Source organism: Coregonus lavaretus, assembly GCF_964263955.1.
Source record: "Coregonus lavaretus genome assembly, contig: HAP1_SCAFFOLD_2535, whole genome shotgun sequence".
NCBI classification, from domain to species: domain Eukaryota; kingdom Metazoa; phylum Chordata; class Actinopteri; order Salmoniformes; family Salmonidae; genus Coregonus; species Coregonus lavaretus.
Genome location: NW_028158110.1, coordinates 30,956 through 57,861, shown reverse-complemented (window position 1 = coordinate 57,861; position 26,906 = coordinate 30,956). Strand labels below are relative to the sequence as shown.

Sequence of the window (26,906 nt, the reverse complement as noted above, 5' to 3'; positions counted from 1 at the left end):
AGACAGAAAGAGAGAGATGACAAAAAGAGAGAGACGACAATCAATTCAACTAATTCCCATCCGCCTAGATACATCCAACCAAACAACTCTAAACAGTATATGACATATGAAATACAAAGTATGATACAGTGCTGAAGCAGTATCCCTGCTTGGCTACTTCCAGATGGCCATGGGTGTAATACTGTTAGTGTGAGGAGATGTTCTGTTTGTGTGACAGAGTTTTTATATTGGTGTGACACGCCCACACCCTCCCCAACTCACCGGCACGGCCTTGCCCTCCTCGTCGCACACCATCATGATGACCTCCATGTTCTTCTGGCTGGTCTTGTTGTACTTGTCAAAGTCCCCAGTCCACAGCGTCAGGTAGATGTCGTTCCGGATGTCCCCCGGCATGATGATCTCTGGGAAGCCCAGTTTACGGGCAACTACCGTGCTGCGGTCCACCAGGTGCGGGTACTCCTTACGGATCTGGACGATGTCACCCACCAGGGCCTTCATCGTCACCCACAGACCTGGAGGAAGGAGGGGGAGGGGGGGCAAGCATTGACAATACAGTCGTTGGAATAGTATGAAGAGTTCATTCAGTAATAGTACTGTAATAACAACAGTCCGTTTTGAGCGTGTCACTTGTCTCCGTGCTACACTGTTTGTGCTTGGCTACCTGCCAAACTTGATGGTTTTTACTTTTTTTAAAGCGTTTAATCTATCTTCATTTAACACATTTTACCAACGTCTTAGTTATTTTTATTTTTATACTTTTTCACCCCGGACGCTTTATCTGGACATGGTTCTACAGGACCTCCATCAGCCGAAGCTAAGTAGTAACATTAAACACTATGCCATCTAATTGCAGTCGCTGTACTCATAATATACAGGAGAACTATCGCCTTATGGTGAGGATAGTCGTGCTGCAAGCACAGCTTCAGACACAATTGTTAGGCAAGGGCAATGTAAGTGTAGGAAAGGATAAAACAGCATCTGTGCCACCAGTAAGTACAGATAGTAGTATAAATCCCATCGCCGGACAATTTTCTCAAGGCTTCTGGAAAGAAATGCTGTCGGCATGCTCAACCGGTGTCGCTCATTCAGCCGACATAAACCTTCAACCTGTTCTCCCCATTATGCAACGAGTCAGAGTCAGAGGCCAAGCCTTCTCAGGTCTCTCCTCCACCTGTTACGGGGTCTGAGCCACCGAAGCCTCCCACCATTAGCTCTGACAAATTGAAAACCCTAGTCATTGTCGACTCCATTACCCACAATATTAGACTTAAAAATAATCATCCAGCGATCATACACTGATTACCAGGGGGCAGGGCTACCGACGTAAAGGCTAATCTGAAGATGGTGCTGGCTAAGGCAAAAACTGGCGATTGTAAAGAGCATAGGTACAGTGGGGAGAACAAGTATTTGATACACTGCCGATTTTGCAGGTTTTCCTACTTACAAAGCATGTAGAAGTCTGTAATTTTTATCATAGGTACACTTCAACTGTGAGAGACGGAATCTAAAACAAAAATCCAGAAAATCACATTGTATGATTTTTAAGTAATTAAATTTTATTTATTGCATGACATAAGTATTTGATCACCTACCAACCAGTAAGAATTCCGTCTCTCACAGACCTGTTAGTTTTTCTTTAAGAAGCCCTCCTGTTCTCCACTCATCAAATACTTGTTCTCCCCACTGTATATTGCTATCCACGTCGGCACCAATGATGTTAGGCTGAAACAGTCAGAGGTCACCAAGAGCAACATAGCGTCAGCATGTAAATTAGCTAGAAAGATGTGTCGGCATCAAGTAATTGTCTCTGGCCCCCTCCCAGTTAGGGCGAGTGATGAGCTCTATAGCATTCTCACAACTCAATCGCTGGTAGAAAGCTGTTTTCTGCCCCTCCCAAAAGATAGAATTTGTAGATAATTGGCCCTCTTTCTGGGACTCACCCACAAACAGGACCAAGCCTGGCCTGCTGAGGAGTGATGGACTCCATCCTAGCTGGAGGGGTGCTCTCATCCTATCTACAAACATAGACAGGGCTCTAACTCCTCTAGCTCCACAATGAGACAGGGTGCAGGCCAGGCAACAGGCTTTTAGCCAGCCTGCCAGCTTAGTGGAGTCTGCCACTAGCACAGTCAGTGTAGTCAGCTCAGCTATCCCCATTGAGACTGTGTCTGTGCCTCGATTAAGGTTGAGCAAAACTAAACATGGTGGTGTTTGCCTTAGCAATCTCACTGGAATAAAGACCTCCTCCATTCCTGTCATTATTGAAAGAGATTGTGATATCTCACATCTCAAAATAGGGCTACTTAATGTTAGATCCCTCACTTCCAAGGCAGTTATGGTCAATGAACTAATCACTGATCATAATCGTGATGTGATTGGCCTGACTGAAACATGGCTTAAGCCTGATGAATTTACTGTGTTAAATGAGGCCTCTCCTCCTGGTTACACTAGTGACCATATCCCCCGTGCATCCCACAAAGGTGGAGGTGTTGCTAACATTTACGATAGCAAATGTCAATTTACCCCCCAAAAAATTACTGTGTTTTCGACTTTTGAGCTTCTAGTCATGAAATCTATGCAGCCTACTCAATCACTTTTTATAGCTACTGTTTACAGGCCACCTGGGCCGTATACAGAGTTCCTCACTGAGTTCCCTGAATTCCTATCGGACCTTGTAGTCATGGCAGATAATATTATAATTTTTGGTGACTTTAATATTCACATGGAAAAGTCCACAGACCCACTCCAAAAGGCTTTCGGAGCCATCATCGACTCAGTGGGTTTTGTCAAACATGTCTCCGGACCTACTCATTGCCACAGTCATACCCTAGATCTAGTTTTGTCCGGTGGAATAAATATTGTGGATCTAAATGTTTTTCCTCATAACCCTGGACTATCGGACCACCATTTTATTACGTTTGCAATCGCAACAAATAATCTGCTCAGACCCCAACCAAGGACCATCAAAAGCCGTGCTATAAATTCTCGGACAACCCAAAGATTCCTAGAGGCCCTTCCAGACTCCCTCCACCTACTCAAGGACGTCGGAGTACAAAAATCAGTAAACGACCTAACTGAGGATCTACATTTGACCTTGCGTAATACCCTAGATGCAGTCGCACCCCTAAAAACAAAAAACATGTCACAAGAAACTAGCTCCCTTGTATACAGAAAATACCAGAGCCCTGAAGTAAGCCTCCAGAAAATTGGAACGGAAATGGCGCTCCACCAAACTGGAAGTCTTCCTACTAGCTTGGAAAGAAAGTACAGAGGAATATCGAAGAGCCCTCACTGCTGCTTGATCATCCTATTGTTCCAACCTAATTGAGGAGAATAAGAACAATCCAAAATTTATATTTTACACTTCGCAATGCTAACTAAAAAGCAGCATTCCCCAAGAGAGGATGCCTTATACTTCAGCAGTGATGAATTCATTAACTTCTTTGACGAAAAGATCATGATCATTAGAAAGCAAATTACGGACTCCTCTTTGAATCTGCGTATTTCTCCAAAGCTCAGCTGTCCTGAGTCTGCACAAAACTGCCAGGACCAAGGATCAATGGAGACACTCATGTTTTTTAATCCTATATCTCTTGACACATTCATGACAATAGTCATGGCCTCTAAACCTTCAAGCTGCATACTGGACCCTATTCCAACTAAACTACTGAAAGAGCTACTTCCTGTGCTTGGCCCTCCTATGTTGAACATAATAAATGGCTCCCTATCCACTGGATGTGTACCAAACTCACTAAAAGTGGCAGTAATAAAGCCTCTCTTGAAAAAGCCAAACCTTGACCCAGAAAATGTAACAAACTATCAGCCTATATCGAATCTCCCATTCCCATTTTACAAAAAAGCTGTTGTGCAGCAACTCACTTCCTTCCTGAAGATAAAAAATGTATACGAAACGCTTGAGTCTAGTTTTAGACCCCATCATAGCAAATGACGTTTTAATGGCGTCAGACCAAGGCTCTGCATCTGTCCTCATGCTCCTAGACGTTAGTGCTGCTTTTGACACCATCGATCACCACATTATTTTGGAGAGATTGGAAACCTTAATTGGTGTACACGGACAGGTTCTTGCCTGGTTTAGTTCTTATCTGTCGGAAAAATATCAGTTTGTCTCTGTGGATGGTTTGTCCTCTGACAAATCAATTGTACGTTTTGGTGTTCCTCAAGGTTCCGTTTTAGGACCACTATTGTTTTCACTATATATTTTAGCTCTTGGTGATGTCATTCGGCAACACAATGTTAACTTTCATTGCTATGCGGACGACACACAACTCTACATTTCGATGAAACATGGTGAAGCCCCAAAATTGCCTACCCTGGAAGCATGTGTTTCAGACATAAGGAAGTGAATGGAAATGTTTTACTTTTAAACTCGGACAAAACAGAGATGCTAGTTCTAGGTCCGAAGAAACAAAGAGATCTGCTGTTGGATCTGACAATTAATTTGATGGTTGTACAGTTAATTTGATGGTTGTACAGCGTTACTCTGGACCCTGATCTCTCTTTTGACGAACATATCAAGAATATTTCAAGGACAGCTTTTTCCATCTTCGTAACATTGCAAAAATCAGAAACTTCTTGTCCAGAAATGATGCAGAAAAGCTAATCCATGCTTTTGTTACTTCTAGATTAGACTACTGCAATGCTCTACTCTCCGGCTACCCGGATAAAGCACTAAATAAACTTCAGTTACAACACGGCTGCTAGAAACATTTGATCATATTACTCCAGTGCTAGCCTCTCTACACTGGCTTCCTGTTAAGGCTAGGGCTGATTTGAAGGTTTTACTGCTAACCTACAAAGCATTACATGGGCTTGCGCCTACCTATCTCTCCGATTTGGTCCTGCCGTACATACCTACATGTACAAGACGCATGCCCCCTTATTGTCCCTAGAATTTCTAAGCAAACAGCTGGAGGCTGGGCTTTCTCCTATAGAGCTCCATTTTTATGGAATGGTCTGCCTATCTATGTGAGAGACGCAGACTCGGTCTCAACCTTTAAGTCTTTACTGAAGACTCATCTCTTCAGTAGGTTTTATGATTGAGTGTAGTCTGGCCCAGGGGTGCGAAGGTGAACGGAAAGGCACTGGAGCAACAAACCACCCTTGCTGTCTCTGCCTGGCCGGTTCCTGTATGTCAATTGGGATTCTCTGCCTCTACCCTATTACGGGGGCTGAGTCACTGAATTACTGGTGCTTTCCATGCCGTCCCTAGGAGGGGTGCATTACTTGAGTGGGTTGAGTCACTGACGTGATCTTCCTGTCCGGTTTGTCACTCCCTCAGGCTCGTGCATTGGAGGAGATCTTCGTGGGCTATACTCAGCCTTGTCTCAGGGTAGTAGGTTGGTGGTCTGTTGATATCCCTCTGGTGGTGTGGGGTCTGTGCTTTGGCAAAGTGGGTGGGGTTATATCCTGCCTGCTTGGCCCTGTCTGGGGGTATCGTGGGACAGGGCCACAGTATCCCCCGACCCACCCCTGTCTCAGCCTCCAGTATCTATGCTACAATAGTCTATATGCCGGGGGGCTAGGGTCAGTCTGTTATATCTGGTGTTATTCTCCTGTCTTATCTGATGTCCTGTGTGAATTTAAGTATGCTCCCTCTAATTCTCTCTCTCTCCCTCTCTCCCTCCCATCCTGGAGGACCTGAGCCCCAGGACCATGCCTAAGGACTACCTGTCACAACTTCCTCCGAAGCTGCCTCCACTCCTTCTCCATATCTCATCATTCCATTTGTTTTGTCTTATCTATTACACACACCTGGTTCATATCCCCTCATTAGTACGTGTATAAGTGTTCCCTCTGCCCCCCTTGTCCTTGTGGGTGATTGTTTATTGTGAGGAGTAGTAGCTCGGTTGAGCTCAGTGCATTTTGTATTGCCGGGGTATATTTTCCCAGTGTGCCTGTTTTGTTCCAGTGCGCCTGTTTTGCGCATTGGACTGGTTGACGCTATTCTGCGTAACGCTGTATTACGGCATAAACTCTGTATTCTGTGATTTTCCATCCTGCGCCTGACTCCTTCAAATCACGCATCACACTACCTGGCCTGATGACTCCTTGCTGTCCCCATTCCACCTAGTCGTGCTGCTGCTCCAGTTTCCACTCTTCTGCCTGCGGCTATGGAACTCTGACCTGTTCACCAGATGTGCTACCTTGTCCCAGACTGTCACGCCCTGGCTCTGGGGACACTGTTATGTTGAGCCAGGGTGTGTATTCTATGTTTGTATTTCTATGTTGGCCTGAGTGACTCCCAATCAGAGGCAACGAGTGTCAGCTGGTTGTCTCTGATTGGGAGCCATATTTAACTGTCTGTCTTTCACTTTGTGTTTGTGGTTTCTTGTTCGTGTTGGTTTGTGTTTAAACCGTAGACGTCACGTTTTCGTTTGTTGTTTTGATCGTGTGATCATTAAATAAATATAAATATGTTCACCTTCAACGCTGCGCATTGGTCTCTCCCTGACGATCGTGACAGAAGAAACCACCAAAACCGGACCAAGCAGCGTGTCCAGGAGCCATCGCTAGCAGATCTCCGTGGCAACCTCGACTGGGTCAAGCCTAGTGAGGAGCAGAGAGGGTGGACTTGGGAACAGTTGAGGAAGAGCTTTGACTGGGTCAAGCCCATTGAGGAGCTGAATAGCGGGAGTTGGAGACAGAGGAGCGAGAGTTGGGCGAAAACGATAGAGGCCTGGCCCACGGGGAGGAGAGACCCCCAGACATTTTTTAGGGGGGGGCTCACGACGTCGGGGCAGCAGGAGGCCGCGATAGAGCGGTCCAGCGGGTTGGCAGAGGAGGCCGCCAGGTTACGGGGGCCACTGGTCGAAGAGGGGATGGAAGGTGGAGAGGCACGGCGAGAGGTACTGGGGTGTGTTACCAGTCCGGTCCGGCCCGTTCCAGATCCCGGTGTAGGGCCAGTGGTGTGTGTCCCCAGTACGGTCCGGTCTGTTCCTGCTCTCCGCACCAAGTCTGTGGTGCGCGTCGCCAGCCCAGTCCGGCCCGTTCCTGCTCCCCGCACCAAGTCTGTGGTGCGTCTCGTCGGCCCGGCTCGGCCCGTTCCTGCTCCCCGCACCAAGTCAGTGGTGCGCTTCGTCAGCCCGGCTCGGCCCATCCCTGCTCCCCGCACCAAGTCTGTGGTGCGTTTCGTCAGCCCGGCTCGGCCCATTCCTGCTCCCCGCACCAAGTCTGTGGTGCGTTTCGTCAGCCCTGTCCGGCCCGTTCCTGCTCTCCGCACCAAGTCTGTGGTGCGCGTCGCCAGCCCAGTCCGGCCCATTCCTGCTCCCCGCACCAAGTCTGTGGTGCGTTTCGTCAGCCCTGTCCGGCCCGTTCCTGCTCTCCGCACCAAGTCTGTGGTGCGCGTCGCCAGCCCAGTCCGGCCCATTCCTGCTCCCCGCACCAAGTCTGTGGTGCGTTTCGTCAGCCCTGTCCGGCCCGCTCCTGCTCCCCACACCAAGCCAGTGGTGTGCGTCGTCAGTCCAGCACGGCCCGTGCCTGTTCCCCACACCAAGCCAGTGGTGTGCGTCATCGGTCCGGCACGGCCCGTGCCTGTTCCACTGGTGCCTGGTCCGGCACCGGTCAGATGCGTTACGCCGGAGCTAGAGCAATCCGCTCCATCAGTGTGCAGTCCAGCTCCGGCCAGCGGGGCCAGACCGGACCAGGGGTACTTTGGGGGGTTGGAGAGGGAGTGGGGATCAGGCCCGGAGCCGGATCCGCCGCCAAGGCGGAGTGCCCACCCGGTCCCTCCCCTGTGGTATTTAGTTGGCGCGGTCGGAGTCCGCGCCTTTAGGGGGGGGTACTGTCATGCCCTGGCTCTGGGGACACTGTTATGTTGAGCCAGGGTGTGTATTCTATGTTTGTATTTCTATGTTGGCCTGAGTGACTCCCAATCAGAGGCAACGAGTGTCAGCTGGTTGTCTCTGATTGGGAGCCATATTTAACTGTCTGTCTTTCACTTTGTGTTTGTGGTTTCTTGTTCGTGTTGGTTTGTGTTTAAACCGTAGACGTCACGTTTTCGTTTGTTGTTTTGATCGTGTGATCATTAAATAAATATAAATATGTTCACCTTCAACGCTGCGCATTGGTCTCTCCCTGACGATCGTGACACAGACCTGCTGTTTTCAACTTTCTCTCTCTACCGTACCTGCTATTTCAACCTCTAAATGCCTGGCTATGAAAAGCCAAGTGACATTTACTCCTGAGGTGCTGACCTGTTGCTACCTCCACAACCACTGATTATTATTTGACCCTGCTGGTCATCTATGAACGTTTGAACATCTTGGAGGAAAATCTGGCCTTAATGGCCATGTACTGTTATAATCTCCACCCGGCACAGCCAGAAGGGGACTGGCCACCCCTCAGAGCCTGGTTCCTCTCTAGGTTTCTTCCTAGGTTTCTGCTTTTTTAGGGAGTTTTTCCTAGCCATCGTGCTTCTACATCTGCATTGCTTGCTGTTTGGGGTTTTAGGCTGGGTTTCTGTATAGCACTTTGTGACATCTGCTGATGTAAAAAGGGCTTTATAAATAAAATGTCATTGATTGATTGAGTAGAGACATCAGCCATGAAGTGCTCATTTGGGCTACTCTGTGAGGTGTGTGGTACCTTGTCCTCCACTGTCTCCTCGTGATGCTGTCACCTTGTTCAGCAGGGAGTGGAGGAAGTCATTCTCCCCCACAACCCTGTAAACACACACACACAAACATTTCAACTACATACCCCCTAAAGAAATTACAAGAATAATAAAAAAATATACACTTTTCAACTACATTATAATGACTAAACTAGATAGGGATGGAGGGAGAGAGGAGGACAGGGAGAAGGAGGCAGGACTCACGGAACGAAGGGGATAAAATACTGCTTCTCCTCGTCACACTCTATCTTTCCTTTGATGATGTCACTGATGTCCATCACTGCAGAGAAGAAGAGAAGAATGGCCTCTTTTACATTTTCTGTGATCCACCTAGTAAATAATATCAATGTATGTCAAGCCGTGACCAGTGTCAGTGGATCCCAATTCAAAATCTTGTTAACACTGCCCACTACCCTATGCCATAAACTAGTACCTACCTGCCACTCCAAAGGGCCTGCGGAGGCCTTGGGTACACTTCTTGGTGTTAGTCTCTTTCAATTCCATACAACCCACTCTCACTATCTGACAGATCAGGTAGATCTTCTCTCTGTTCAAATCCTTATTACCCAGGTCCTGGAGGGATGGAGGGAGGAGAAATCTAAATAACATGGGGGTCCCAAGGCACAACCAGTTGAGAACCACTGACCTCAATGATATGATGGTAGCTACCTCAATAACTTGGGATACGGAATCATTTCTGCATCAAACAGTGCTCTCTAGTGATGACTTACTGTAAAGACAACCTTCAGGTTGTTCAGCATTTCAATCTCTTTAGGAAAGCCTTTACTGCCCCAGCGGATCAGGTAGTTCTCACTGGAGAGGGAGGGCATGGAAAGGGTTAACAGAACATGTCTTATAAACACTTAATAAACCTTCAATAAGAATCTAAATGCATTGAATGCACATGTAAAAAAATATTTTTTTGACATTAACTAAAAAATGTGGTAATCGATTGCTTTCAGCTCTTCAAGCTGACAGTGATAGACAGCTATCCCCATTAGCTGTTAGTCAAGCTCTGCCCCACTATGTTCTGCATTACTATGTTCATAATGAAATAGTATATACAGTACATTAGACTGCAACCATATTGAGAACAGGGTGACATGGATATAAGAGGAGGAGAGGAAGAGAAAAGTAGTGAGAATGAGAGAGGCAGGTATCTATCATCATCACTGGTGTTAGAGCACTGACAGGTGTCAGTCAAACTCTGCCTTCTATGTGCTGCATTCTATGTTTATCGTTAATTGACTACGCTTCAGTACAGTACAGTACAGTACAGTACAGGAATAAAAAATATGGAAGGGGGGGTAAGAGGAGAAAGAGAGCAGGGGAGAGAGAGGAGGAGAGAGAAAGAAATAGAGACAGAGGGAGGGAGGGTGACAGAAGCACAAGATAGATGTAAAAAGATAAATGGATAGAGGGATGTTTAGATAGAGACCTGATGATGGTCTGTTTGTTGGGGTCGTATAGGGACATGAAGAGTTCAGAATCCTCTCCGATCCGACAGACAAAGTTCCGGACGAAGACATAGAAGCTGTGAGTGGGAGAGGACTGGATCCGGGCCGAGATTACCGAGTGGCCCGTCTGATCGTTGGACTAGAGAAGAGAGAGAAGAGAGAGAGATACAGTAGAGAGAGAGAGAGAGAGAGAGAGAGAGAGAGAGAGAGAGAGAGAGAGAGAGAGAGAGAGAGAGAGAGAGAGAGAGAGAGATAATTAAATGTAAGGGGAGTGTGAACAATGGCTATACTCTTGGATATCAAATATGGTGCCTGACCAATGTCTTCTTTGTATTCTCTCTATCTCTACCATTACTTTCTCATCTCTCTCAATCTTACTTCATCCACACTGTTTTCCCAATCTCTGTAACTCTACCTTTTCAAACCTGTCCCCACTTTCTGTTAGTCTCAGTCTTTCTCTCTTACTCTGCGCTCTATTTTCGGCTGGCGCTAAGGAGGCGCAAGAGTTTGCAATTTTGTCATGTAAAAACGGGTGCACTGGCATTTTCCAGCTCTAACGCCAGGTTCGGCAATTTACCGGTCTAACATCTGAGGTGGGAGGGGTGGCAATATCTGAGGTGTGTCCTTAAAAACAAGCGCAAGTGACCATTTCATGCAGCGCTATTTGGAAGTTTTAAGATCCACGAAAAGCAGGTCTTAACGGTAACGCTGTTGATAATGGCATGTATCTTGAGAGCAGAAGCGCAGCCGATCCAGCCATGACACACAGTGCACATGGAAGAGAAATGTGCATTTTGTGCAGGTGAATATCATATTTAGAACCATTAAAAAACAATTAAAAACCAAGCTTAGCCTACCCTCCACTTAATCAAGGCTGGTTCAGCGGCATCGCATACAGTAAGTGTGTCTTTTTATCAATGGCCATTAGCCAAGTAGCCTATGAATAAAGTGGTTTGAAATGGTCTACTGAGAATGTTTCGAAATATTTTAGAGGTTTTTGCCCTCATGCTTTTTCACAATGCACATACCTGCATACTTAATTTCGATTGTTCAAGTAGGTTATTCATCCCCATTTTCAAAGAGCGCCCCTCGTCCGATTACCAAAGACACGTTCCTCCAGTTCAAACTATTCAGTCCTCCTATAATGCCATATCAACGGCAGATCTTTTTTAGAATCTGCCTCTCACATAGGCAACGATACAATTGACAGGAGCCTAGTGTTTTGTATAGACGTGTGAATGTTATCAGTGGCGGCTGGCCGATAGAGGGCGCTAGGGCGCCGCCCCCTTAAATAAAATTATTTAAAAAAATAAAATAAAAAATAAATAAAAATAATAATAATAATAATAAAAACATCAGTATGTCAATATTTGTGTGTTTGAAATATGGAATGCACACAGTAATATGTGTAAGATATGATAGAAAATCATATTCGCAACCTTTCCTCTGCCTGTCAAACGCCTCGTCAGCTCTGGGCGATACAGAAAGTGCCCAGAGGAGGCGGGTCTACGTAGCAGTTAAGCCAATTGCTAATTTAAGATATGAATGTATGACATAAAATGTAGCCAATCAGCGATCTTAAATCGAATCCAAGGAGGGCGATTATTTTATCGCCCCAAGCTCGCCCCTGATAAAATAAGGACTGGGCTCCAGTGGCGCCATTTTTACTAGACGACAATGGCGAGCGCAAACGTTACTCCTCCAAGACCCAACCCTAACTCGGTGAAATCTCTCCTCCAAGATCCGTTTGAGAGGAGAACTTTGTCAGAGAAAGTTCGGGTGAAAGAGCTGGGCCCAGATCAACCTGACCTCTCAATCAGACAGCAGGCTAGCGAGAAAGGGAAGCAGTATATGCGCGGCTTCTCCCGTAGCTGGTACACCAGGAAGGCTTGGCTAGCTGGGTGCACTGATGCTAATGCTTTATTTTGCTTTCCGTGCTTGCTTTTTAAAACGACGGGGTCAGATTCAGCATGGACAGGTACCGGAGTGAGGGATATGAAGCACCTGTCAGAGAAGGTAAAGAAACATGAGAACACCAGGGCACACATGGACAACTCTGTAAAGCTAGCTGTATTAGGAAGGGTGAACATTGCTACGCAGCTGGATGACGGCCACAGGATTGCGGTGAGGAAACACAATGAGGAGGTGGATAAAAACAGGCACATTCTATCCAAAATTATCGATTGTGTGAAGTTCTGTGGGGCTTTTGAGTTGGCCTTGCGTGGGCACGAGGAGACTGACTCCTCGGACAACCCCGGCATTTTCCGGGGCTTAGTGGATTTTGTTGCCTCCCTCGACAGTGTGCTGGAGGAGCACCTGAAGACAGCTACCGTTTTTAAGGGCACGTCAAAGACGATACAGAACGAGCTGTTGGACTGTATGCTGTCAGTGCTTAAGGATTACATCCTGAAGGAAGTAAAGAGTGCTGATTTTATCGCCATTCAAGCTGACGAGACGACTGACGTTTCCACCCACTGCCAGTTGGTGCTTGTGATACGCTACATCGATGCTAAAAGTAACGTCCAAGAGCGTTTTTTCGAGTTCATTTTGATCGAGAACGCAACCGCCGACACCATCGCTACAGCGCTGCTGGAGAGGCTCAGCACCATACTCTCACATGGACAAAAGGCCAAACTTATTGCCCAGGCTTACGACGGAGCAAGTGTGATGAGGGGAGCCACCGGCGGAGTGCAGCGTAAAATAGTGGATGTGTACGAAAATGCGCACTACGTCCACTGCTATGCACATCAGCTGAACCTCATCATGCAGCAGGCTACTTCACGCATCCCCAGGATCTGCACTTTCTTTTCCGACCTTGCAGGATTTTCTGCTTTCTTCTCCAGGTCTCCCAAGCGAACCACCGTGCTTGACGAAGTGGTTGCGCATAGACTCCCCAGAGCCTCTACAACACGGTGGAACTTCCACAGTCGCGCTGTAAACACTGTGTACGAGTACAGGGATGACCTCCTAACGTGTTTCCAGACCATCAGAGACTCTGGGAACTTTGATGCCCTGACTGTCAGAGAGGCGGGGGGCTTTGTGAGGATGCTCGAAGACGAGGCTTTCTGTTTTTTCCTGGCACTGTTCCACAAGATCATGCCAAATGTGGACATGCTTTTCAGCCAGCTGCAGAAGAGGAACATCGACCCTGTCTTCATTAAAGCACTTGTCCAGAGGTTCACAGACAGCATGCTAACAATCAGGTAAATAACTATATTTACTATTGGCTGATAAAGATGTTGTTAGAAAGATGAATAGTTCACTTACAACAGTTTAAAAGCCTAAATGTGTCTGGTCATCAAAGTGAGTGATTATCATAGAGCCGTCACAATTATATTTGTTTTAGTATTTTAAAAGGAAAGAGAAGACACAATCAGACGTTGATAATAATGCAGGAAAGTACTACACAGTTTGTAATAATTATTCAGGTGTCCACCAGGTCAATTTCTAGAAGAGGCCTAGTTGTTATTGAAGATTAACTTTATTGCTAAGTGCACAGCAGAACAAAATGATGTTGCATCCCTCTCACAAATGTAATAGAAAAAGGCTTTAAAACGTAATAACATCAGTTAATTATGTACATCACAGGTTAAAAGCAGTTACTAGACATAGTTTGTGTGTATATACACACTATCTGTCTGTCTGTCTGTCTGTCTGTCTGTCTGTCTGTCTGTCTGTCTGTCTATATATATATATATATATATATATATATATATATAAGTCACTGGTTGTGTGTTGAGGGGGAATTACAGTGAGTTAAGAAGTCTGATTGCAAGTTATCAAATTAAACTTTATTTTTTGGACCCAGGGCCTCAATTCCCTCTTTGTGTGGGGACAGCGCATCTGACGAGCAGCAACAGCCCATCAAGCGACGGAGGATGCTGGGACCAGGAGAACAACAGAGGTTGGCTATAGAGGTAAGTTGTGATGTAATTGTCAGTGTTTCCCCCTAGAACTTTTTTCAGGCCTGGTAGTATGTAGCCAAAACCCTGAACAATCAGCACCTTGGTAATCATATACTTGAGTTGGACATAGGCATGTGTCAGTCAGGATCACTTGCATCAAAATAGCTTAATTGCAAATTAAAGCTGATGATGTATCTTTTACAGGTATGTGATACCATCCTGAGTCATGCCAAAGAGAGGTTCTCCTTCACCCAGCACCTCATCAGCGCAACACTATTGCACGGAGAGTTGTTCCCACAACACAGTGTGAAGTTCCCCGATACAGCGCTTGAAACAACCGTGGAGGCGTACCCCATGTTGAACAAGGCCAAGCTCAAAACCGAACTGTCCCTCATCTATGAGAACAGTGAGTTCAAGGCTTGTAGTGGTGCAGTGCCCCTGTACCAGTTCTTCATGGAGAACAACCTTCAGAGCACTTTCACAGAGACTGCCAGCCTCCTCAAGATCCTCATCACCACACCCATGACAACTGCTGAGTCAGAAAGGTGCTTCTCTACACTGAAAAGGATCAAGACCTTCCTGAGAAACAGCATGACACAGGATCGCCTGAACGCTCTGGCCATGCTCTCCATGGAGAAGAAACTTGTCAGGGACATTCCTGACTTTAATCAAAGGGTCATTGAGAGGTTTGCCACTCAGAAGGACAGACGGGCAAAATTCCTGTACAAATAAGATGACAGACACACACACACAGAGCAGCTCTGGCCGCATGTTTCTTTGTATATAGTTGACCTTAGCATAAAAAATCCAGTTATATATGGTACTCTAGAAAGTCTTAATAGTGTCTTTGCTAATATTACTGTATATATGTGTGACACTCTGGCTCCGGGACTTTTGTATTTGAGCCAGGGTGTATTTGTTTTGTTGGGTTTTGTTGTGGGGTTTGTTGTATAGGGTGTATTCGGTTGGTGGTGTTTTGGGTGAGTTAATTGTGGTGTCGTGTGACTCCCAATCGGAGGTAACGAGTGTCAGCTGTCGGCTCGTTATCTCTGATTGGGAGCCATATTTAAACTATTTGTGTTCTCTTGAGGGTTGTGGGTTTTTGTTCCATGTACAGTCATTGTCACTGTTGGACTTCACTATCGTCTTTTGTTTTGTATTTACGTGCTGTACTCATTAAAGTCATCATGTTCACTCAACGCGCTGCGTATTGGTCTGCTCCCTTTCAAGACGGTCGTGACAGAAAAACCCACCATAAAAGGACCAAGCAGCGTGTCAAGCGGCAACAGGATTTATGGACGCCTATCAAGGATTCATGGACATGGGAGGAGATACTGGATGGAAAGGGTCCTTGGGCACAACCGGGAGAATATCGCCGCCCTCGTGAAGAGCTGGAGGCAGCTAAAGCCGAGAGGAGGTGGTATGAGGAGGCAGCACGGAGTCGAGGCTGGAAGCCCGTGGGTACTACCCAAAAATTTCTTGGGGGGGGGCTAAAAGGGAGTGTGGCGAAGTCAGGTAGGAGACCTGCGCCTACTCCCTGGACTGACCGTGGAGAGCGAGAGTACGGGCAGACACCGTGTTACGCAGTAGAGCGCATGGTGTCTCCTGTACGCAGGCATAGCCCGGTTCGGTACATTCCAGCTCCACGTATCGGCCGGGTTAGAGTGAGCATTGAGCCAGATGTCATGAAGCCGGCCCAACGCATCCGGCTACCAGTGCGTCTTCTCGGGCCGGCGTACATGGCACCAGCCTTACGCATGGTGTTCCCGGTTCGCCCACATAGGCCGGTGCGGGTTATTCCACCTCCCCGTACTGGTCGGGCGACGGGGAGCATCAACCCGGGTAAGGTTGGGCAGGCTCAGTGCTCAAGGGGGCCAGTAAGCCTGCACGGTCCGGTATTTCCGGCGCCACCTCCCCGCTCCAGCCCAGTACCACCAGTGCCTACACCACGCACCAAGCCTCCTGTGTGTTCCCCGAGTCCTGTGCGTCCTGTTGCTGCTCTCCGCACTAGCCCTTATGTGCGTCCCCAGGGTCCAGCATGCCCTGTTGCTTCTCTCCGCACTAGGCCTTATGTGCGTCCCCAGGGTCCAGCATGCCCTGTTCCTGCTCTCCGCACTAGGCCTTATGTGCGTCCCCAGGGTCCAGCATGCCCTGTTGCTTCTCCCCGCACTAGCCCTGAGATGCGTGTCCTCAGCCCGGTACCTCCAGTTCCGGCACCACGCACCAGGCCTACGGTGCGCCTCAGACGGCCAGAGTCTGCCGTCTGCCCAACGGGGTCTGAACTGCCCGTCTGCCCTAAGGCGCTTGAACTGGCCATCTGTACTGAGCCTGCTAAGCCGCCCGTCTGCCATGAGCCTTCAGAGCCGTCCGCCAGACCGGAGCCGCTAGAGCCTTCCGCCAGACAGGATCAGCCAGAGCCTTCCGCCAGACAGGATCAGCCAGAGCCTTCCGCCAGACAGGATCAGCCAGAGCCTTCCGCCAGCCATGAGCAGCCAGATCCGTCAGCCAGCCATGAGCAGCCAGATCCGTCAGCCAGCCATGAGCAGCCAGATCCGTCAGCCAGCCAGGAGCAGCCAGATCCGTCAGCCAGCCATGAGCAGCCAGATCCGTCAGCCAGCCATGAGCAGCCAGATCCGTCAGCCAGCCATGAGCAGCCAGATCCGTCAGCCAGCCATGAGCAGCCAGATCCGTCAGCCAGCCAGGATCCGCCAGAGCCGTCCAGCCAGGATCCGCCAGAGCCAGCCAGCCAGGATCCGCCATTGAGTCCGGGGCTGGCCCTTAGCCAGGTGCTGTCCCTTAGCCCGGTGCTGCCCCTAAATCCAGGTGGGGTAAGTTGGAGGGTGGTCATGTGGAGGAGGCTAGGGAAGCGGGTGGTGACTAAGGTGGGGTGGGGACCACGACCAGGGCCAGAACCGCCACCGTGGACAGACGCCCACCCAGACCCTCCCCTAGACTGTATGCTGGTGCGCCCGGAGTGCGCACCTTTAGGGGGGGGTACTGTGACACTCTGGCTCCGGGACTTTTGTATTTGAGCCAGGGTGTATTTGTTTTGTTGGGTTTTGTTGTGGGGTTTGTTGTATAGGGTGTATTCGGTTGGTGGTGTTTTGGGTGAGTTAATTGTGGTGTCGTGTGACTCCCAATCGGAGGTAACGAGTGTCAGCTGTCGGCTCGTTATCTCTGATTGGGAGCCATATTTAAACTATTTGTGTTCTCTTGAGGGTTGTGGGTTTTTGTTCCATGTACAGTCATTGTCACTGTTGGACTTCACTATCGTCTTTTGTTTTGTATTTACGTGCTGTACTCATTAAAGTCATCATGTTCACTCAACGCGCTGCGTATTGGTCTGCTCCCTTTCAAGACGGTCGTGACAATATGTTGTTTTGTATCAATTAATTGTTGCAGTTCTGGAGCACATTAACAATTAGTCACATTTAGTATGATCATAAAATACTGTATGCTATTCTTCCAGTCAAAGGTTTGAGTTCATCCACTTGATATCCATTTCTATATTATACATCCTTTTATACAGTGTAAGATTTCCTATAAACTTTATAAGAATTTCATGTTATTGTCCACTTTCCACTCTGTTCTGACAGCATGCCTGTTGCGTTGCCTGTTTACTACCAATGGTGAAAAGTTCACTTTAAATGCAAATGAAAGGCTTGGGTTTGTGTAATATGTTTTTGTGTAAGAATGCCTCAACTTTTTAATATTGGCATTAAATAATTACTGAATGTTTCACTGAGCACTGCTGTCCTGCAGTTTGTGTTAAAATATATCGCGATGGTTACAGGAAAAAAAAAGTATGGCACAGCCCCACCGAGAATATTTTTCACCAGCCGCCACTGAATGTTATGCGTGAAGACATTTAGGCCTTCATGTGCACACAGTGCCGTGGAACTAGAGAAGCGATTTATGATATTGTTTTTTTGTTTGTTTGTTTTTTTAAGATTGACAGTTTTTCGTTTAATTTGATTAAAAACCAAACGTATTAAAAAATATTAACCGTCCATGGGTTTATGGTGAGAACATGTCATGGCTCGAATGCAATGCAATCTGAAGAAGTGCAAATATGATCTGTAAAATGGTTCCATGATGTTTATAAAACATTACATTTGCGAGCAGTATAACGGTGAGTGGACATTCCCCCTTTCTCTGTATATTGAATTTTTATCCAGCTCCTGTGAAAAGTATGGATGTGCGTAAAACCCTCCATAATCTAAATTCCATAGTCCACATTCCAAGTTGCCTTGTCTGTATTATAAACCCACGGGGAGCAATTAACCTGTAACTGTTTTTCAGACATACAGATGTAGGATCTTAATTTGATCACCCTGTTGCAAAGAAGGAAATGTAAAACTTGTAGCATATTTGAGGTTAAAAAAAGGCTTCTGAAGTTTGTAATTTCCACGTTGAAATTTCAGACTTGACTTTTCCTTACGAAAACTGTATCAACCCCTACACAAATGTCCATGAATTATAATCAACATAATAATTTACATTTCTAGTTGCTGCAGGATTTTCTCCTGCTGTCGCAAACTGGCTCAAATTAAGATCCTACATCTGTAGCCTATTTAAAACAAGTTGTTGTTTCGTTTTTATTAGAATTTGATTCGAATTATCAGTATTTTTAGGCCTTATCAATAGCCTAGTATATTTAATCTTCATGCTTATTGACTACGTTTTGCATTTCCAGACTACAATTTCCAGTAGGCCTAGACTCTATATCAGTGTGAATACTATAGTGTTTAACAATGTATTTTCATATTGAAGCAGTGCAATTAGAACAATTCGGACTGCAAACATGTTAATCATATTTTGCAAATATGGTGCTGGCTATTTAACGAACTAGGCTATAATAGACTAACATTCAAATTGGAGTTGATGACAATGCAATACATAAAAGACCATAAATATCCAACTTGAAGCAACCATATATTTAGCCATGGAGCATGTTCTGATTGGCCAGTGAGGTGCCAAGCCTCAACACACCAACAACTTGATTATTCATCAAAACCCAGCCCTTTCGTGCCACCACCAGCTACTGCGCCCATAATTCCAGAACCTATAGCACTAAGATTTATCGTTGTGATAGGTTTGTTAAAACCTGACCTGTTCCTCTTTGATGCGTTCGTTGATCTTGGTGGTGGCATCTTGGTGTGCTCTGAACAGGCTGATCACGCTGGTGTTCTCTGGGTCCAGCATGTTCCCATTCACATCCCGCACCACCAGGTCCAACTTCAAGATCCTGGAGGGGACAGGGAGGAGGAAGGAGGAGGAGGAGGAGGAAGAAGAAGGAGGAGGAGGAGGATGAAGAGGAGGGAGGTGGAGGATGTAGGAGGAGGAGGAATGAGGAGGAGAAGGAGAAGATAGAGGAAGAGAAATACAATATTTATGTCTCAGACAGATGCAGAAATGGATTTCCCCGAAATGAGAATGATCTATTTTAGTGATAATGTACACTCTTAGAAGTAAAGGTGCCTGGAAGAACCTTTTGGGTTGCCTCACCGGCAGAACCTTTCCAGTTAAAAAAGGTTCCTTGAGGAACCCCTCTGAAAAGGGTCTTCGAGGAACCCCTGTGTAAAGGTTCAAACCCAAACCTTATTGTGATGGAAGGGGTTCAGTTATTAACCTTTTTAATAATATATTGTAGAGGTGGCAGCCTACCAGATTGGAGGCATGGTTTATTGGAAGTGTGGCTTTCAGATATTTATTTTTGGTCACCTGTAAATGTAATTCCTGTTCATCATGTTAAGTTTGTACACTGCAAATTAAAATGTTCCTTGAATATTTATGCATATTACATATTCTAATATAATATTAGTAATATTAACATTATTAATTACATGCAGTAATAACGTGGTAGCTATTTCAACTTTGGGATTTGCGTAGGCTCTTGAGGAACTCATACATCTCTGTTACCCTCATTGAGTACGTTTACATGCACACTAATAATTCAATATTAAACTAATTATGGCAGTAGGCAGATTATGCAATAGTCATGTAAATACCATACTCTGCTTATCTTAATCGGCCTAAGGTCAAAATCGAAGAAAGCATATGCCGATTAAATCCTCTGGTTTTCTGAGCAATCTTTCAAATGATTAGGACGGCGTTCCAGCAGTGTATTTGATCTGCGCATGTGCTAGCACCAGCCAAGCGAGCCTCCCTCTTTAGAGTGAGTAAAGTGTGTTCGGAACAACTTCTTAGAAGTAGTTTTCACATACAAACTTTATATGTCCGAACTCAGTATCAAATATGCTTTGCAAAAATAACATGTTCGCTGTGACAGAACGTTTATTTTGATTGGCAATTTTCTGCATTTATCAGAGTGCGAATCAGGTAGCCTGATTTCAGATGTGTCCATGTAAACAGGATTATTAGGGAAATCGTTCTTCTTGCAAAGCATGTCAATTATTTAATCAAACTATTATTTTAATCTGACTATCGACAATAATTGCATTTTTGCATGTAACCGCACTCATTGAAGCTACACAACTGTCAGTGTTCAACCTTAACGTGATGACAATACAACAGAACAGATGAACAGGAATGACATTTACTCTAACAGGTGGCCCCAAAAAAAGATATCTTAAAGCCATGTCACTACTACGCCATGTCTCCACTCCAGAGGAACCCGTTGCTACATTGAACCATTAAAGGTTCCTCCAAGAACCCCTCAACTAACCGAAGGTGCAAATATTATCCATTGAATAGAAATGGTTCCTTGAGGAACTCCAGGGGTTCCTTGAGGATCTCCATGGTTCCTCGAGTCACCACTCATTCTAAGAGTGTAGTTCTGTTAGAGTTTATGGTCCATACTTGTTGCCATAGTCAATTTTGGAGGTGACTTTCTGTTTGAGCTCCTTGAACTCGTCGCTAGGCAACGTGCCAGACAGGAGCTGGGAACGCCATTCCATCAGATCCCACATCAGCCGTTGGACCTGCACCACATGCGTCTTCTTATTGGCCTACACACAGATACAAATGGTTACACACATACACCATACACACACCCTACACACACACAGACGCACACACACACACACACACGTAGAGATGTAGGATCTTTTTGATCACTCTTTTGTTGCTGAGAATTTTCCTGCACAACAGGAAATGCAAGCTTGTAGTGTATTCAAGGTTTAAAACAGCTTCTAAAGTTAGTAATTTCCACTTTAAAATGTCAGACTATGTCAGACTAATGTCAGAATAATTTACATTTCCTGTTGCTGCAGGATTATTTTCCTGCTGGAGCAAACTGGCTCAAATTAAGATCCTACATCTGTACATGTGCACGTACACACACATACCACACACACACAAAGAGTGTTGGGGTGTTTACCACGAAGAGCTGTTTCCAGATGCTTCCCCACTCCCTCAGAGTGGTGGTCACCTCCTTCACTAGGGGCATCTCTGCTGACAACACCACCTCCTGGTCCCTGTGGAATGAATACCACATATTACTGACACACACATACACACACACACACACACACACACACAAACAGGTAAGCATATGGCAATGACACACACACACACACACACGCACACACAAACACACTGACATACATACAAACACACAGACACACACCACTCACCCTTGCTTTTCAATGATTGCCTTCCTCAGCTGCACTATGCTGGCCGGGAACGCTCCCTGTGAAGATGTGGGGGGAGAGAGGTAGAGAGTGGGGAGAAAGGAGAGACATAAAGCGTGAGGGAGAGAGTACATAGAAATAATATTCGCTCACTTCCTCACCAAAATAACATGCACTTTCACCCAACGCATCTATCCTGTCCAGGTGCGTCTTACTTGTTGATCCTTGTTCCTGACCAGGTAGCCTTTATACCAGCCTGCAACCAGGGAACACAGGGTACAGTCACAGCACATACACATATCATATCCAGTCACAGCACACACACCTACACACACTGTAAAACTGGCTAATAGCGGTAATCAGCAAAAAGAATGACATCCAGACCCAGACATTACTCCCAGTTTACACCCCACATTATTCCCAGTAAAACCACAACATTCCCAGTCAGCTCCCTCACCATCGCAGGTCTCCTGGATGTGGACTGTGTCCCCAACCTCCAGAGACAGCTGCTTCACCCCAAGGCCAATGAAATTCCACGTTACTAGAGGAGACAAAGAGAGATGGCCAATGAAATGACACATCACTAAGAGACACAGAGAGGTGACCAATGAATTCCACATCAGTAAGAGAGACCCTAGAATAGAGAAACATAACCGAAACTAACCATTAGCTTTTGTTTGCACACTTAAAACCAACAAAAACAATCAACGTTTCTTGTTCGGGGAGGGAGGGTATGTTGGATTTTGTTTTACTATTATTTTTGTATTGTATGTTGGGTTTTCTTTGCTTGTTGGTGAACAAGCATATACACTGACTGTACAAAACATTATGAACACCTGCTCTTTCCATGACAGGCTGACCAGGTGAATCCAGGTGAAAGCTATGATCCCTTATTGATGTCACTTGTTAAATCCACTTCAATCAGTTTAGATGAAGGGGATGAGACAGGATAAGGAAGGATTTTTAAGCCTTGAGACAACTGAGACATGGAATGTGTATGTGTACCATTCAGAGGGTGAATGGGCAAGACAAAAGATTTAAGTCCCTTTGAACGGGGTATGGTAGTAGGTGCCAGGCGCACTTGTTTGTGTGAAGAACTGCAACGCTGCTGGGTTTTTCACGCTCAACAGTTCCCTGTGTGTATAAAGAATGGTCCACCACCCAAAGGACATCCAGCCAACTTGACACAACTGTGGGAAGCATTGAAGTCAACATTGGCCAGCATCCCTGTGGAACACTTTCGACACCTTGTAGAGTCCATGCCTGACGAATTGAGGCTGTTCTGAGGGCAAAAGGGGGAGTGCAACTCAATATTAGGAAGGTGTTCCTAATGTTTGGTATAGATTTAGCTACTCTTCTTCTCTTATACAGTACCTCCCCTCCTCCTCATCCCCCTCTTCTTCCTTCTCCTGCCCTCCTAGGGGCACCCTGCTGACAGCTGTCTGTCTGCACTGCTACACATACATACACACACACTGTTTACTGTAACTGACAAAGATATGCTCTCTCTCATACAAACACACATCCACACGTGCAGATAAACACACACACACACACACACACACACACACACAAACACACACACACACACAAACACACACACACACACACACAGTGAGGAAAGTTCCAGAGGTGCGTCATACAGTGTGTCCCAGAATCCGTAGTGGGGCCGAGGCCCAGATGCGCGACAGGTGATATTCTGCCCAAACTATATAAGCCATGGGCTCTCCAACCCTGTTCCTGCAGCTACCCAGTGCTTAATTTGGGAAACCAAATGACGTTTTCGCAAACAAAACATATTTCACTAAACTGTTGACACTCTGCTCCCTCGAGAAAGGAATAAAGGAGAGCGAGGAGGAGATGGAAACGCATGGTGGTGAGATATTCTGTATAGCTAAAGGTAATGTGTCACCCAGTTAATTATGAAAATTCCCTATTACTAAACTATTCAAAATCAAATACAAATTCACTATAATTGTAGGCTTACTGTAAGCCTCCCTTCACAATCAATGAACCAACAGCATCACCTAGGGCTATACGTTCTCTCCCAGACTTGTGGGTAGACATTTTGGAGTGTAGCATAAGGCAACCAGTCCATCCAGTATGCATAATAATACAGTCCACACTCAAAGGCGATTACTCAAATTTGTTTAATTTAGGAGTATAGGCTACACCAATTATGTACCAAAGACATCTTAAATCAGTTTTGTATTATGTTTTTCTGCCATGCGTAATATGTATTTGCTTGAACTCATAAGCCTATCCGTATTCATAAGCTCTAAAATACGTATGGGTGTTTTGAATTAATCATCACCTTAGAAAGAAAGTGCTGTCCATTTTGTTGTGTTAGGCTTTGAAACAACATCCACAACGAACATGTTTTACACTCAGTTCCAACCTGCTGTTGAACTCAATATTAGGAAGGTGTTCCTAATGTTTGGTAAACTCAGGGTATACATGCTTGTTCAGATTACAAAAAGAAAATAGGATATATGTTTGTACAACTAGGTCAAGAACTGTGCCTTCTTTTATATGTTCAATACAAATATATAAACAAAAAAACAAACTTGTTTGTACACTGTCTTCCATTGTTCTGGTGTTTTATAGGTCTGTGTACACATGATGTTAGAAATGGAAACCTACTCACACCACTGTGCTGCTGTTTTATTTGTTACACCCAGAAACCTCATGTTACTTCCTCCCTTCTACACTTCCTGTGTTTTCAATCTAACATGAAAGAAGATTTCGCAATTTTATAAATAATTTCCTGCAATTCTACACATTTAGCCGTGGAACGTAGAGAAAATGTTGCGGTTTTAAAGCACATTTGCTGCAATTCTACACATTTTGCCATGGGTCGGAGTCTATAGGGCTGTGACGGTCATGACATTCTGTCAGCGGGTAATTGTCATGCAACCTGGGAATGTCTTAGAAATCAAAATATATGGGCTGCATGATATGACTTTATACTGATGATTTGGAAAAAAGTTGCAAGAAAGGCATGCACTCTGATCCTTGCGGCGAGAGAGATACAATTGCATTGCTGCTCTGCGCTCTTAGAAAAACAGGTGCTTTCTAGAACCTAAAAGGTTTTTTCAGCTGTCCCCATAGGAGAACCCTTTGAAGAACCCCTTTTGGTTCCAGGTAGAACCCTTTTGAGTTCCATGTAGAGCCCTTTCCACAGAGGGTTCTACATGGAACCCAAAATAGTTCTACCTGGAACCAAAAAGGGTTCTACCTGGAACCAAAAAGGGTTCTCCTATGGGGACAGCCAAAGAACACTTTTTTCTAAGAGTGAGCTTGTATACCAAGCAAGTTAGGGTATATCTAATCAATGGAAGATGACATAATTAAAAGTGAAATGTGGAAGAAAGGCTACAACGACCAAAAGCCAACAGGTATGCTGCTATTTAGGCTATAATCTGAATGGAGTTGTTGTTATGTGTAGGCTAACTGTAGGACGGTGAGAAGCGCAGTAATGTAGTTAGCTAGTTTCTCTTAGTGTGATGCAGTCAAGACAGGTACTATGTAATCGGATGGGATGATAAATAACTAACAAGAAGTTAGTCTAGTGGGAGTTAACAGTGGTTGCGGTCTCTCCCTCTGTGCCTGCTCCAGTGCTCCAAGGCCCCCTGTCTTGCACACACATTCACACACACACTGCACGGCTTTCCCGCTCCCTATAACCTACAGCTGCTTGCTCTGTGCCTCTCTCTCTCCCTTTTCTCCATGGCTCCAAAGTAGCAAAACAATTGGCTTTTCTGCTGCTTCCCTCACTCGGATCGGACCGGGTCTATAAGGTGACGGGTCTGGTTGTCCTTTAGGTCCTTTCGGAACAAGTTAAAACTGTTTATTTATGCATATTGGGTCCGGAGCTTTCCCGCGTCCATTTCGGAACAGGACCTCTAACTCCCATCACCATTTGTCCTCTTCATTCAGATTATTCAAATTCAATCATGAAGTGTTTAGAGAGTGATTAGAGGGACAATAGAGTGCTGAGTACCAGGCCATTAGCGAGGGCCGTTAGCAAATTTGGTAGGCTACCCATCAGCTCCATTATTTACGTAGTTTTGGATGGGATAACCTTGAACAATGGTCACAGGGAATTTGACTGCGGTCATGACTCATGACTGCCGGTGTGGCGGTAATAAGGTTACCGTGACAGCACTAGGTAGTGAGAAGATTTTGCAATTGTATAACTAATTTCATTCCATTTTACTCAATTTGCCATGGGGCTGAGAGAAAAAAAATCTGTTTTACAGCTAATTTGCCATAGGGTGGAGAGAAATGTTCGACTAACAAAATCAATGATGGTGCCCCGGTCGGTAATTCAACCATGATTACTACACGTTTAGACTAACTAACTAATATGGGGGTTTTTGGAACTCAATCGGGGTCTCAATTTACTTTTTAGAGTTAGAATAGTAGAATACACAAGTTGAAAAAAAAAATGTGTATTGTGCATCAGCAGTTTTCTACTATTCTACAGTATGTTGAGACCCCGACTGAGTTCCTACAAATAAAAAGGGGGGCATGCAGCCCGTGGGGCCGTTAGTTGCCCATCACTGTTTTAATGCATTTTAGAACTGCTGCAACAAATACAAACCCTGCTCTGAAGATCAATATGTTTATGTTTATGAAAAGTGACAGTGATGGAATCAGTCTTTCTGATTAGGAAACATGCCAGTGTTGAGCCAGAGCAACTGCTATCATGTGTGTCAAGTGATTCCTGACAGTCATGTCACAAAGTCACTTTCTGATGCAGCCATTAAAGCACTCTGGGAGGTCTATCAGTGATCTCTACCTCATCTCTCTCTATCATGTCTGTGCAGACATAGTCAAAATGTTAGTCAGTTAGCTGAAACCTGCCCACTTCCAGTCAAGGAGGAAGTGAGGGCGATCGGAGATCACCCTCTGCAAGCAGACACACACAAACACATACATACACACATACACACACACACACATACACACATACACACATACACACACACGGAGGACTGCAGAGGTGAGTGTGGGTTACTTACCCACGCCATATCGCTCCGTTGTGGTCCTCATCCAAGGAGCCATGAATGCCTTTCTTTTCTCTCTCTCCACCTCTCTCCCTTTCTCTCTTTGGGTGTCTGAGATACGTTTTCTGCTCTACCTCTCACTTCTGCAGGGTTTTCTTTTCTGTATATGAAAGCAGATAACCCCTCCCCCCTCCTTCCTTCCTCTTCTCTTCCTCTTCTCTTCTTCTCTTCACAGCTGTCATGGGATAACTGTCTCAGTAGTTGTTTATGTAAAGGCCTGTTCACTAACTGTAGCTCTCTATCTG

General features: G+C 45.6%; 1 protein-coding gene across 1 annotated transcript in view; it reads right to left on the bottom strand.

Moving 5' to 3' along the window:
- The window catches only part of LOC311124414 (dedicator of cytokinesis protein 2-like), a gene marked incomplete at both ends in the record, with an annotated part of 47,619 nt that extends 20,960 nt beyond the window's left edge, over positions 1 to 26,659 (bottom strand). Inside the window, 13 exons of the mRNA XM_084198569.1 lie at positions 262 to 512; positions 8,605 to 8,681; positions 8,837 to 8,912; positions 9,070 to 9,205; positions 9,364 to 9,445; positions 10,071 to 10,228; positions 19,107 to 19,242; positions 20,817 to 20,965; positions 21,337 to 21,433; positions 21,593 to 21,648; positions 21,805 to 21,845; positions 22,047 to 22,130; positions 26,617 to 26,659. Of these exons, the coding sequence (XP_084054695.1) occupies positions 262 to 512; positions 8,605 to 8,681; positions 8,837 to 8,912; positions 9,070 to 9,205; positions 9,364 to 9,445; positions 10,071 to 10,228; positions 19,107 to 19,242; positions 20,817 to 20,965; positions 21,337 to 21,433; positions 21,593 to 21,648; positions 21,805 to 21,845; positions 22,047 to 22,130; positions 26,617 to 26,659 (1,386 nt within the window). The remainder of the gene's footprint in view (positions 1 to 261; positions 513 to 8,604; positions 8,682 to 8,836; positions 8,913 to 9,069; positions 9,206 to 9,363; positions 9,446 to 10,070; positions 10,229 to 19,106; positions 19,243 to 20,816; positions 20,966 to 21,336; positions 21,434 to 21,592; positions 21,649 to 21,804; positions 21,846 to 22,046; positions 22,131 to 26,616) is intronic.
- Positions 26,660 to 26,906: the final 247 nt, after the last annotated feature.